The sequence below is a fragment of the Equus caballus genome, chromosome 10 (assembly GCF_041296265.1).
Source record: "Equus caballus isolate H_3958 breed thoroughbred chromosome 10, TB-T2T, whole genome shotgun sequence".
In the NCBI taxonomy this organism is placed as follows: domain Eukaryota; kingdom Metazoa; phylum Chordata; class Mammalia; order Perissodactyla; family Equidae; genus Equus; species Equus caballus.
In genome coordinates, this window is record NC_091693.1 from 66,654,784 (window position 1) to 66,669,454 (window position 14,671).

The 14,671-nt window shown below is 40.4% G+C and overlaps 1 protein-coding gene across 7 annotated transcripts in view; it reads right to left on the reverse strand.

The window, feature by feature from the left end:
• Positions 1–415: 415 nt before the first annotated feature.
• AK9 (adenylate kinase 9) overlaps positions 416–14,671 on the reverse strand; it is a 125,459-nt gene continuing 111,203 nt past the window's right edge. For 6 of the 7 annotated variants that reach the window (XM_070225404.1, XM_070225402.1, XM_023650909.2 and 3 more), the window contains 9 exons: positions 13,762–13,963; positions 11,422–11,568; positions 11,097–11,317; positions 6,945–7,141; positions 5,672–5,841; positions 5,372–5,470; positions 3,225–3,327; positions 2,125–2,239; positions 416–1,539 (listed from right to left, as the gene is read on the reverse strand). In XM_070225404.1, coding sequence (XP_070081505.1) covers positions 1,337–1,539; positions 2,125–2,239; positions 3,225–3,327; positions 5,372–5,470; positions 5,672–5,841; positions 6,945–7,141; positions 11,097–11,317; positions 11,422–11,568; positions 13,762–13,963 — 1,457 coding nt within the window. In that variant the 3' untranslated portion in view covers positions 416–1,336. Of the gene's footprint in view, positions 1,540–2,124; positions 2,240–3,224; positions 3,328–5,371; positions 5,471–5,591; positions 5,842–6,944; positions 7,142–11,096; positions 11,318–11,421; positions 11,569–13,761; positions 13,964–14,671 lie in introns of all 7 variants that reach the window. The other variant, XR_002810940.2, reaches the window with a different exon arrangement.

A 14,671-nucleotide genomic window follows, 5' to 3' on the forward strand; every position in this document is an offset into this window, starting at 1 on the left:
GTTAGCTCAGGGCCAGTCTTCCTCAGCAAAAAGAGGAGGCTTGGTGGCAGATGTTGGCTCAGGGCTAATGTTCCCCCCGCCCCCCCAAAAAAAGTTGAACTCACAGAAGCAGAGAGTAGGATGGTGGTTGCCAGGGGCTTGGGGAGTGGGAGAAATGGGGAAAGGTTGGGCAAAGCGTACAAACTTTCAGTTATCTGATGAGTAAATTATGAGGATCTAACATAGAGCATGGTGACCATAGTTAATAATTCTGTATCGTATACTTCAAATCTGCTAACAGAGTGTGGTTCTTAAGCCTTCTCACTATGTACACAGACATGGGCACACAAAAAATAACTATGTGGGGTGATGGATGTGTCAATTAACTTAACTGTGATAAACATTTCATGATGTGTACTTATATCAAAACCATCACTTTGTACACTTTAAACATATATAATTTTATTGGTCAATTATACCTTAATACAGCTGGGGGAAAAGGGCTAAATCACTCATTTTAGAGATTAAGAAACAAAAGCTCAGAGATTTACCCAAGATTATACAATTAATGGTAGTATTTTTTATTTTTTAAAGAGCTAATCTTGTTATTTCACTTTTTAGACTTCTTAATACTACTGAAAAGTTGATAATCTTATTTTTTAAATTTCATTCAAATTTGATTTAGTAAGTTTTCCTCTAGCTTATACTCTTGATAACGTCATATGATAAGACTCTAGATTTTATCCTTCTCAAAACTCCAGGTGATTTCTAATTATAAAATAATGTGTAAAGCATGCTTCTTTAAATACTTAAGAAAAAGAAAAGAGACAGCTGTTTAGTTATCTTGAAATCCATTTATTCTGCTGGGAAACAAAGTGTCTTATGTTCATGAAGTTTACAAACATCTCCTTATGTTCAAAATGTAACCAATATTTCCCTTTTATTTATACCAATGTGAATTTTGTTTCTTGAAGCTTTCTAACATTTCCTGAGCAATTTTCCGTAAGAGAGACTGACTTTTCTACTGAAAATATCAGAAAGGAAAATGAATAACAGATTTATTAAGTAAAATAAGTTACCTAAATATTCTAAAGGGAATTCTAAATAGAATAGCTATTTTGTGAAAGCCTCAAAGTCGAGGCAAAGAGCGATAAACTTTAAAATCTTATTAAAACTTATGCTTACAGATGAGCACTCCTTCCTGGCTGGCAGAGCTTTGAGTCCATTTGAGGTCTGGCAGCCGTGGTAACATCACTCAGGAGGGAAAAGTACATCAGGGAGGGCCAGATTTTCAGTCTGTTGCCTTCTGTCCCTTTCAGATAACTCTTGAGATCCTGGTTGCGGTTACCCGAGCAAATTACCCATTCACTGGGTCTGTATTTCTCAGAGAGAGAAAAGTCTGTAATTTATGATCAAAGTCAATGGCTCTGAATTGAGGTTCCTTGTATTTTCTGGTCATCTTGGCACCCAGATATGTGATGAGCTCACATCTCTCCAAAAACTGTTCCATCTTCCTCTTATACTTTTTTCTTGTATATTCAGAACCTTTGGGATTAAAAGCTGTAGAAAATGTCACAGAACTGTGAATGTTTTCTGTGAGGTTAGTGAATCATTAAATTACAGAGAAAGAGAACTGTGTGTGTGATTGTGCTGAGAAGATAGCCAAATCCCAAATAAGATTTGGGGATTATTCTATTTTAGATCATAATTGCCTCTATTCACCCTCCTGTATGGCATGGATTATTGAGAGCTGACTGTATTACTCATAGTCCCAGCTTTAAAAACTAGAAATTCAGTTTTATTATTATTATTTTGCTGAGGAAGATTCTCCCTGAGCTAACATCTGTGTCAATCTTCCTCTATTTTGTATGTGGGTCGCTGCCACAGCATGGCTGCTGATGAGTGCTGTAGGTCCGTGCCTGGGAACTGAACCTGGGCCGCCAAAGTAGAGCATGCTAACCACTAGGCAACAGGGCCAGCCTCTCAGTTTTATTATTTTTGTTAAAATATTTGCTACCAACATACACACACACACACACACACTGCAAGAAATCAACCCAGATCAACAAGCTCATCCTATTTATCACATATATTATAATTAATGTTAAACTAGTTCTGAGTAGCATATCACTAAAAAAGACATACCTTTTAGGTGAAATGCTATATAGAGCAGCGCAGATCTCTTTATACTCAAGAAGGGGAATTTGGGCTTTAAGCATCCTGCTGAATTCATTGCCTTGATTAGAGATGTTGCGATACCCTACAGGCGGGGAACAATTTAAGTCAGGCATATATTTGAACTTCATTTCTTTTCCTAGTGGCAAATAGATAAAGAGACAATTCTTTGCCTCAAATAGCCTCTTGGGGTTGGGGATGGGGTTTATAAAGATGGTTAGATGACCACTTAGCTAACAGGAAATGCAAAATACCTTTGATTAGGAAAAAAATGAAAATTACAAACTGGCTTAGTGCCAACTAGGTGATGGCTACATGGGCCTCATTACACAATTCTCTCTATTTTTGTACGTTTGACATTTTCCCTAATAAAAAGGTAAAAAAGAAAGAAGGGGCCACTGGGCTTTGAGTTGTCTTGGCCCATCTCCGCTTCCATTGCTAGGGACCGGGCAGACTGCTTCCCACCATCAGGACCCTTGGCCACCTGACAAGCAATTCTAGAGAGCACAGTTACCAGTGCAGCTGTGAAAGAAGGTGGGAGGCCTGCCTGATGCAACTCGGCCGTTAGGAGAATACTGCTCGCTGGGTGAGCCTCATTGTGCCTTTTGATAGTAAACCACACTGAAGGGCTAACCATCTAGGTGAGTTGAAAAAAACGAAGCGGTTAAGAAACGCATAAAATTGTGCCCTGAGCATTTATTTTATAGGATTTTTTAAAAAAGGTTTTTTAAAATAGTAGTTGGCTACTGGTAAGTTTTAGAAATAAAATGTGACTTGAGCAGAAAGTTTCATCTGGATTTGGGGCAAAATACGGGTTTGGTGGTTCAGCTGTAGTGACACTGCGACTCGATTCCAGTGCGGGTATTTGGGACTTCGCTATGGAAGCAGGGGCTTTTCCCGTATTTTATTTTCACAACCGCCCGTAAACAAAAAAGCTTAAGAGTGGATTTGCAGCTTAAAATCAGAAAACTCTGCCTTGAGTTACATTGTTACCAAGATAAAAACTATTGTTAAAGAAGAGATCGTTGTACTCTTGTGCTATATAATCATAGAAAATCATGTCACGGAACCTGTTCCAGATATCCTGGCAAAGGAAGGCTAGTAAGATGTATCGGTTCCTTTAACGGCGGAAGTTTGTTTGGAAGCTTCTGATTCCAGTACTTCAGTGGCGACCTGAGAACGCAAAGTTCATTAGATGGATGCTCACAAATGTACTCACGTGTGTCCATAGGAATGTATGTATACAAGAGACAACTAAAAGGTAAAGTTCACTACCTGCTTTTTATCCCCTGGAGAAAATGATACAAGTGGGAAGACCCGGCTCCTAGGAATTCATGACCACCATCTTCGCTTGGGTCCCCAGCCCTGGTCACTTATTCTGTTTTCTTATTTTTCACAGCAACTATGTAAAACTTTATTCTCTTCAAACTTCTAACTCTCCCACCACCCCCTACACAGGTGCATGCTATATAAAGAGAAACCATCAGAGCGGAACTTCCTCAACTGCTCATCACAAGTAAAGCCGCACACAGGTTCCTCTTTCCATGGCAGAGCTTACTTCCCATCCAAGATCAGTTTCCTCTGTACTCTGGATCCCCACTCCACCCTCTCTCCAGGCATCTTACTATAGCACTTTCTCTCTCCCCCTCACCTTTGGCATTTCCCTCTTTACTGCATCCTTCCCACGCATCTGCGTTTAAACAAGCTCATACCTCCCTCATGTAAAAAAAAAAAAAAAAAAAGAAAAAGGAAAAACCACCTGCACTCCTTCCTCTATCCCTTCCAGCCACTAATGTCTCTTCTTTTTTTACAGTTAAATTTCTTCAAACAGTGAGCGTCACAGGAGACCACAACTACTGCACAAATTCCATCTACAGATGCGATTCGATCCACATAAGATTTTTAAAAAAATTTGAATCGGTCACGAATGTTTAAAAATTAGGAAAATTTAAAAAGAAATTTGGTTTTCAATTTCTTGTGAAAACGGAAATGTCCGGTAGCAGATGAGCGGCTGCTGCCCCCTTTAGTTGGGGCATGCGCAGTCCAGTTTGCCACAGTCCCCACCACTTCCTCCGTTTCACACCCAACCTGCTTCCCTCCCATCCTTTACCTTCTTGGATGCTGTAGGCGTCTGTGTTTGTAACCTCTGGACTACAGGCAAGGTCTTAATTTCCTCGTCTCTCATCCACTCCTTGGCATTCTGAAATTGGCTTCCACTCACCTCACTCTAATGAAACCATTCTTGCCAAAATCACTAATGACCTGTTATAACCTAAATCCGACACGCTTTTCAGCTCTTGTCTCGTTTCACCTCTAAGCAGCATTTAAACCTTTGGCCAAGCCATCCCAGACACTTTCTCTCCCCTTCTCCTCCCCAGAGCCTCTCCCTCCTGGCTCCCCTTTCACCTCTTTGTGGGTTCTTCTTTTTCATCCTCCCTTGCAAGGTCTTCTTCTGACATTCATGTATTGGTGTTTCTCAGGACTTGGTCCTAAGCCCGCTCCTTTCCCCACACCACTCTTCATGGGGGAACCCCATCATGCTGTATTATTTGGGACAGGGTCACTCCAACAGCCTCATAACTGGTATTCCTGCTCCAATCCACTATCAACACTCCGATGATAGTCTCTCTCCAAAGTAAATTTGATTATAACATTGGAAACCAATCAATGTATTCATACTGCCCTTCAGATCAAGTCCAAATGATTGATGGTGATTTTACTTGGCCTTCTGCATTCTGGCCCTGCTCACCATCTCCAGCCTCACCTCTTGCTCCTTCCCCTCTCCACATCACACCTAGCCATGCTGAATTTCGTGCAGTTGTGTGATTCCCTGGGCCAGGTTTGTTTGTGGGTTCCTCTGCTTGGAACCTGCTCCTCTTTCCCTTCGTCTAGGCAATTCCCACTCCCCCTTCAGGCTGTCCCCCAACAGATAATTCACTCAGACTTTTGGGTTAGACTTCCCCAGAACTCCTGGCATTTTCCCATCCTAAACCCCATCACATTCTGTTGTTATCAGGTCCTTAAAGTCTCTCTTACCCAGGAGCCTCAGGCTTTGGGACAGAAGGGACCAGGCTTTGTTCACCATCATATATGTATGTATACATATGTGGATATGGGTATGCATGTATGTGTATGTGTGTGTGTATACACACACATATATATCCCAGCATGGTGCATTGAACATAGAAGATATTCAATAAATAATGAATGGTCTTACCGCAAAAATTTCTGGAGTTTTTCTCTGCTCTCACAAATATATATACGATCACGATATTCTAAAGCATAGTTAATGTCACCAGGTACTAGGGCTTCATATCTGAAAGAAAAATATATACTGTATAATTAATATGCAGTACTGTGTAAATAAAATGTCAAAAAAATTTCATTTTTCTATCTATGCACCTCAAATAGAACATTTTCAGTTAAACAATAGCGACCTTTTGAGCAGATGTTATCATATGAAGGCTTATTCTGGGTGGAGATGTCCTCCTGTGCTTGCACGAGGACTAGGACTTGCCTTTGTTTCCCATCTTCATAGGTTACTGGACAGTAGCCCTGGAGCTCAGCGCACTTGGGAAATCGGCTCTTCAGCTCTGACAGCGTCAGCCTCTTGGGGATCATGTCGGCCGATGGGAGCGCGTGAGGTGCTAATGGAGGCACATACAATTCTGGGTTCTCCAAAAATTTCTATTAAAAAAGGGTTACAGCAACAAGACTGTTTACAACAGGAATACTAGGCCAATCAAACATCCATTGAGGCTGTCCTGCCACTCTCCCCATTTCCAGTAGCAATGTTCTGTCCTTCACGCCATCTGAGAGCTGCTTTCTGCACTCCAATAACTCCTTCCCTGTCTGGAAGTTCCCTTATAGTAATACTTGCAAGTAACTGCATCTAAGGAAGGTCTCTCCTAATCTCATTTGCTCACTCACTCACTCACCCATTCATACAAAAACTATTTGTTGAGCTCCCAGTATGTGCCAGGCACTGGAGGGTACATGGTCACCTGCCCACCTGTCATTAACTAGTTGGCAGCTCTTTGGCAGGTGTGTTAATTCTCCAGCTCCAGTGATCCCTCTGTAAAGTGGAGGGGGCAGCCCAGATACACGATCTCTAATGCCACTTCCAGTTTTAAAATTCTGTGATCATCACTTCAATAAGCAGGAAGAAATAAATGCCTTTTTAATAAAAGTGATCAAACATTTTAATTCTTCAGAGGAAAAGAAATGTTCAGAGGAATCTGATTAGTTTTCAGAACTACCAACCTTTTCATATCATCAAATTGTGACATCGTAATATCAGAACAAAGCTACATCCTGTTCCACTGGACAGAAGTATAAGGTTTACGGGGAGTTCTAGTGATAGAAAAAATCTTAAAGCACAAGAGACATAAGTCAGCTCTTGCTTCATTTCCACTGACTTTGACTTCCCTTCTGCACCCTTGGAGCTGAATCGCCTGGATGCCCACCTGTGGGCTGAGCATCTCATCTCATCAATACATCTCATCCGTTAGTGGGGCTCACAGCTGGGTCGCCCTACCTGTGAAACTGGCCCAGGCCGAAGGCCCATCACTGACCCTGGACTTCTGCTCTGTGCCAAAATACATCTTGGGATGCAGTCCCAGGACTGGCCACTGAGTGGCCTCATTGGTCCCAGTGTCACAGGTTCCAATAACGGGCCACCTGGTCCTAGTCCCAGGTGTTCCCAGCGTGCCCACCCCTTCCTGTTTGATGAATTCGGAGACAGGCATTTTCTTTCCCTAGCAAATGTTTGGCGTTAGGAACAAACTTACGTTTAGTTTTTCCCGAGAACTCATTTTATAATAGTGCCCTCTGAACTCTGCTGCAAATTCCAAGGACTCAGTTACAGAGCAATCAACTAATTCATGTGATTCTGCCAGGCTGACAGGGCAGAACTGTTCAAATTCACCCAGGCGAGAAATCAGTTCTTGAGGCGTGATGCATAACCTGTCAATGCAGGCGGCTTTTCCTAGGATTAACAAAGGAACTATTATTATATGTATTTTTTCATAGGAAACACAATAATTTTTAAAATTAAAATAATTTCAATCACACAAGCACTATACAAATGCATACACCCTGTAAAATTCCCAACAATAGAGTAAAAAGTAAAAATTTCTCTTCACACCTCTGTCTTCTCAATCCAACATCCCTCCTGAGAGGTAATCACTATTGCATTTGTCTCCTTTTCAGACATTTTCTATACATTTGCATATACACAGGTATGTTCTTTTGCATATAGGATGCTTATGCCACTATACTGTAAACATTAGTCTGCAACTTGCTTTTATCCGTTAGTTATGGTCTTTGACATCTTTCTGTATCAGTTTATACATTTATCTAATCCTTTTTAATTGATGCATAGTATTCCACTGCACAAATATACACATAGTTTATGTATGTTCTGTTACATGTTATGTTAAATGTTTAACCATTTATCTGTTGATAAATGTTTTAATAGTTTTTAATTCTTAGTTATTATAAGCTATATATATGTATATACACATAGCCACTCATACACACACACGTAAATTTGCTATATATTTTTAAATTTCCTATGGAATAGATTTCAGGAAGTACAAATAGTTTGCTGACATGATGTTACTGACACAAATCTCTCCCTGTGCCCAACGACCCCCAAGAGAAGGGAAGCACATTTATCCAAGAGTGACTAGGTTTACCCCAAAGAGTCTATTTTACAAAGAAAAAGCCCAAGTTCCCTCAACGGGAAAGTCTAAGAGCGTTCTCCCCAATACTCCACTGGAGTGGGGACTCCAAAGCAGTACGAGATGTTATAGAAAATAAAATGACTTTCTTAATACATCTTAGTTATAATGAGTAAATTTTGATCCCAGTATACTTTGTTAATGGTCCCTTTCACCAGTGAAAAGTTTTACCTTTTTAAAAAATTATTATTATGCCTAGGAAGGTCTTAAATTGATTATAAAATTGTGAAGTATAAATCATACTTTGGTTTGTTATGTGACAGCATAAACAGAACATTTATCCTTAGGAATTAAAGTGATGTGTCTATAAGCCAAGGAATGCAGAGAATTGCCGGCAAGACTGGAGGCTAAGAGAAAGGCATGGGACAGATTCTTCCCTGGAGCCTTCAGAGAGAGGATGGCCCCGCCAACACCGTGATTTTGAGCTTCTAGCCTCCAGAACTTTGAGAGAATACGTTTCTGTTGTTTAAACCATCCAGTTCGTGGTACTTTGTTACAGCAGCCTTGGGAAACTAAAACAGTTACCAAAAAACCCCTGTGACTTCTGTCTTTTGGCATTCTTTCTTTCTTGCCTTGTCAGCTTGTTCACTTGATAAAGCAAGCCGCCATGTTGGAAAGGTCCATATGGCAAGGAACTAAAGGTGGCCTCTGTCCACCAGCCAGGAAGGAACTGATGGTCTCAGTCTAACAACCCTTAAGGAATGAAATTTTGTCAACACACTTGAGTGAGGACGATAGTGGATTCTTCACACTGCCTTCAGATGAGACCATAGTCGTGTCCAACACCTTGATTGTAACCTTGTGAGAGACCCTGAAGCAGAGCACCCAGTTAAACCGTGCCTGGATTCCTGACCCATAGAAACTGGGAGTGTGTGTGTGTGTTGTTTTAAGCTGCTAAGTTGTGGAATAATTTGTTATGCAGCAATACATAAATTAATACACTATTCTATCTGTTGTTTATGACAGAGATAAAAAGGCTGAGAAGCCCCAATATTCCTTTCCTACAAAGAATATTATACTACTATAATACTACAGTGGTAAAATATTATTATTCTAAACTATTACAACGTACATTACTATGGTATAATAATATATAGCATTATTAAAGTATCCAGCATTATGTAGTGCTATAATATTATACTACGTGGTACTATATTATTATAGTCCCAGATTGCTCTTTAGCTCAGATGTGCTGAGCCTCACTAATCCTGACATGTTTAGTGACAGGGTAATTTAGAATCACATGGCTTCAAGTCCTAAAATATACTCATATATCTCTTTTTCCGATTCTTGGGATATTCTTGATGACATCTGGCAACGTCTATATGTCCCTTTCTGCAATGGGCAGAACAGGAATCGCTTAATCTTCTAGCCCTGACCTTGCCCCATCTCATTAGTAGGAGTAAACTGTGGCCCTCTGATAGGGGAGGATCATTTGAACAGCATACAAAGGAAATGTAGAATGAAAAAATCAAAACTAAATTCAAACAATCAGGTCCAGGCTAGATTATCAGGTGGAAAGGGAAGCAGAAGAGCAACAGGGCAGACTTCAGTTAGATTCAATTATTCAAGACAGGGGCAAGTATATATGGCATAATGTCCCGGCTGCACTGGGGCCTCATCCAGACTCCTCTTCAGGGCTTCTGCACCTGTCTCCCAGTTGTTGGGAACATTGGTGCTGATGGCTCACAGCTGCATGAGAATTATCCCTCTATCACTGGTTATACCTCCTCCCAGAGTGACCTGTGGTCAATGATAGGTCAATAGAGGGATAGAGAGCCTGGCCCCCTCTCCTCAATCAGGGAAATTTTGAAGGTCCATCCCAGCTCCAGAGCTTCCCTCTAGGATCTGATGAGACTTCTGTTTCCACCACGCTGCAGGTTCGTTACTCCCTCTGCCCAATTCTACATCCTCACACCCCCACTGCTGTATCTCCTGATTAGGGTTGCCAGATAAAATAGAGGACGCCCAGTTAAGTTTGAATTTCAGATAAATAATGAATAGTTTTTGGTGTATGTCCCATGCAATATTTGAGATACACTTATATTAAAAAGTTATTCATTGTTTATCTGAAATTCAAATTTAACTGGGCATCCTGTAATTTTATTTGCTAAATCTGGCAACACTACTCTGGAGAGTACTTCCTGATAAAGCTTCTGCACACAACCTTTCATCATAAGTCTGTTTCCAGGGAACTCAGTCTAAGACAGGGAGGGCGAAATAGGGTAACAGGAAGACGAATGAGACACAAGTTTGGCTTTCAAAGTCTGCTGTGGAATGTTTTACTAGAGTGATGCTATCCAAAACTTATTGGGAGTATGTTCCCAAAAACTTAATTCTCTCTTTCCTCTCACTCTTATCTTCCTGACTTGTAATCCTCAGGTGCAAACAAATTCCCAATTTGCACACAAACAGGAACCAGAGATACTGGTAAGGCCCAAATAATGAAGCAAACCAAGATTCAATGTTGCAATTATTATCAGAATCCTCATTGCATTTTTCCTTGTACAAGATTCTTAGTCATGTTGCTCCCTCATACCTCATTATATCTTCTCTGTAGTTTCCAAAGTTAAACAAAGTCATTAAACAGATGTCTGTGAGAACCCTACAGATAAATTTTGGAGTTATCACTCTTTTCAGAGATATAAGTTGTAGACAAGTTTGTGTATTTTTGGAAGAAAATCAAGAAACTTATAGGAATGTGTAATCAAACCTTTTCTTTCATAGATTCCAAATATAGATTAAAAGACATTTTACATTCAAGTTTAATTTTTTTATTTCTGTAATACCATAATGAATGTAAATAGTAAAAGTAACTTTAATTCTAGATTCCTAAACAAAATTTTGCCAAGTGTCACTCCACAGACCATTGCCCTTGTATTACTACCATTCTTGAAACTAGCATTCTTGAAACTAGTTGGACCAAACACTGTAAACTCTTATAGTGAGAGACCATGTACCATTTTTATGTGCTAGGTTCACTCAGGTATTCAATAAGTGATAGCTTGAGCAGAAGCAGTCATTTATTAGAACCAATACACATGCCCGTGATAATTGGACAGTACCATATATTTAAAATATTGATTAAGACCGTGGGACCAAATGCTGAAATTGAATGAATTATGGTACCATGAGTTAGGCATGTATAGACTTCAAATTCATATTTCATTATATTTTAACAGTTAAATGTTTTCTTACCTGCTTTTATTCTTTCCAGGTATATCTGCAAATATTTATTCACCATTTGAATTTTCTTAATGACTTCATTCCAGACCCACCATTTGCTGTGAAACCCATCAATCACATACCAGTTCTGATGTTGTTCTTGATAATATTTCCTAATCTCAACAATATTTTTGTGATGCTTTGCATTTTTGATGGCTATAATCTGTGTGCTGTTGTGCAATGGATAAGGCAAACTAAGAGAGGAACAGAGAAGGAATGGAAAAAGCTGTTAAAAACATACTTTTTTTCTGGATGATTAAAGTTCATTCCTTTATCATTGTTTCCTCACATACATTACCTTTGTTCCTTTTTTTTTTCGAGGAGCAATCTTTTGAAAATCTCCTTAGAAGGCACATCCAACTCAAAGATGATCATGGGAATGATTGCCCTAGCTTCCAACAGACTCATTTGATATTTAGTTACAGGGTATCCATCAATGACAACACTAACAAGGAGAAACATAAAAATAAAAATTCCATATTTCTTTTCTCTCATACCTTTCTCTCTGTCTTCTAGAACCAGTTCATCTCTATAGGAGTAGCCCCATGCTCTGCCTTATGTAACTTGATGTATCTTCTTTTGGTTTGTCATCTTTCTTGCTATATATTTTTTATTATTTTATTATTATTTTTAATTTTTTGGTGAGGAAGATGGGGCCTGAGCTAACATCTATTGCCAATCTTCCTCTTTTTGCTTTTGGAAGATTGGTGATGAGCTGACATCTCTGCTAATCTTCTTCTATTTTGTATGTGGGACGCCACCACAGCATGGCTTGATGAGCAGTGTGTAGGTCCACACCCAGGATGCAAACTCATGAACCCTGAGCCACTGAAGCAGAGTGCATGAACTTAACCACTATGCCACTGGGCTGGCCCCCATTTCTACATTTTTAACCTCAGTCAGCCCAAAAGCCAGGAGGAGGGCAGCATACATATGTGTACAGTCCTGAATTCATACTCTTAGCATCATAGAACTAGGTTTTGGCAGAATCTGAGAGATAACACATGTAATAACTTGAACATTGTGTTATCCAATTGGTGCTATTATTCTAAGCATGAAAACAGAGGAAAGAACATAAGTTTCATAGGCAAACAGACTTAGATTTGAAACCTGGTTTGAGAGCCTCAGTTTTCAGTAAAATAGGGGAAATGATATTTAACCCTTAGAGTTGTCTTAAGTATTGTAGACCAGGTATGTAAAGCAACTGGAACAGGGCCTGGCACAATGCAGTATCTTAGCAAGAGATTAAGAAAATAAGGGAGAAATTGTGTTCTAGAGTGCTTTTGCAGTAAAGCTCTGTGAGGAGGCTGGGGTGCGGGAAGGGGGCATGCGGAGTTGGTGAGGGGAGCCCTGTGATGTCTGGGAAAGAATCATTTCCTCAAGCTCCGTCAAGCCCCTCAGCAGAAATGATGGAGAATTTAAGTTAGTCCAACAGGCTGAGATAATGAGAGTGTTACTACCAAATTGAGAGGAGGAATAAAGGCTGTCAGCAAATTCTGGGCGGAAAGTCAAGAAACTCACTCTGAGTGACCGCGCATGCTGGCTGACGGTCACCAGGAAGGGCTGGTTTGGACTAAGTCACAGGATGCCTTCTCTCAATGCTATCCAGCCACGTCTCTAGGCACTAACTAGTTCTAAGTTCTATGGCAGAGACGATTGTAAGTTAACGGAGCCAGACAAGCCTAATAGAGAATGTATGGGGGTGCCATTGTTGTTGTTTTTTTTAATGGAGAGTAGCTCAATTTCTTTATCCTGTGAAGGGTCACTTGAGCGGCCCTCAGGATTAGGGAAATTCAGGGTGAATCGGCAATTACTGGCCTGGTATTAAAGTGAAATAAAACCTTTGCAACTCAACCAAGGTTGCCTTCAATGAGGTCCCTCGTATGCAAAGCTGAATGCCAGGGATGAGGGAACTCAATTTGCATACGTTCCAGGGCGGTCTCTGGGTAAAAAAATCTGACACCCCAGAATCTGCTCCCCCATAACTGAATTGTCCAAGGACTTGATTAAGGACCAGTGGCAGGGGAGAACAAGGAGGCTCCTGATATAAAACAACCTTGAGAAAATCAGGGGGATTCTAGGTTGGTGACTGGGGCTTAAGAGCAGGGTCTTAGGTTTCACCGGCTTTTACTACTGGGTGTCACCAGTGGCTCTGCTGGGGAGTAATGGTTGAGCAGAGGAGTGTAAACTGAAGAGACAGCTCAGACATGGGGCTCTCCAGTCCGAATGTGGCACCAGGAAAGGACTGCTACCTGTGCAGAGAGCTGGGCCAGTGAGACACCATCTCCACTGCACTGGTGTCATCTGGGGACAGGGGAGAGCCACGCCTTCAGCACTCCACGGGCAGTGAGAAGCTCCACTGGGTTCTGGAAGTCACATTGGCCTCCTCTGAGGACTGTGTAAACCTGGTGACTTCTGGATAATTCAGGGGTTGTGGCACGGAGTGAAGTGGCCTGCTGGCTATTTTTGGCATGTCAGTGTTCAAGCCAAGTTTTAGGTTGACAGAAAATTAAAAATTAAAATATGTCACCCTATAGGTGCCCTTTGCAAGAGCTTTAAATCCTGTTTGAGGTAAGTGTTTTAAATTCCAGTGAGGAATTTCTTGAAAGACTTCACTCCCCGCCCCGCCCTCACTTACCCTACTGTATTACATACACTTCCCATCAGAGCTATTTCCAAGGCTTGAACAGCCAGTTCATCCGGTGCTGTCATTCCTTTATGAAGATGCCAATTTAACATAAGTGCCAGCTCTGTATTTGGTTGATCATTTAATATATAACGCAAAGCTTCTCCCATTGACAAATGCTTTAAACCATATTCACTTGAAATTTTTTGGGCAACTGAAAAACATTAAAACGTTAAACTTAACCCATTTTGCAAATTCATCAGTCAACCTTAGTTTCAGATTCTGGTTAACTGACATGAACAGCAACCTAATCTTCACATTCCTCAAAGAAATTTTGAAAGTTAAAATTGTTACATCTTCTTGAATTAGGACTGTCAAAGGTCAATCATCGTTAGTACTTCAGGTTATGTGGCTGATGCATCGGTTAATAAGCCAACTCTTTGGGGCTTTTTTAAAATAACCAAACCAACATTTCAGTGTTTTCTTCCTTCTACACAAGGTAGAAAAATTTTTGGGAGTTTTACAAGGCATCCTTTGTATACTATTAATATTTAATATTATGTCCAAAATAACAATCTAACACTCCTGTGTCGCTGGGTTGTATCTTTTCCCTGTCTATCCATTTATGGACTCCACGCTACAATTAGGACCCCATACCCTCCACAGTTTGGTCTCAGTTAATCTTCTAGGAAATAATTTTTAAAATTTATAATGGCATACCTGACATTCTAATAGTAATTTGCAGCTTACGAGGTACTTTTTCTTTTGTGATCTTGTTTGGTATTTTCAACCATTCTGTCAGTTGGGTAGAATGGATATTGAAATCCCAATTTTACTGATGAGAGAACTGAAGCCCACTTTGAAATGGAATGATTGGTCCAAGGTCACACAGATGTTGCCATTGGTTGAAAGAGGACTCACC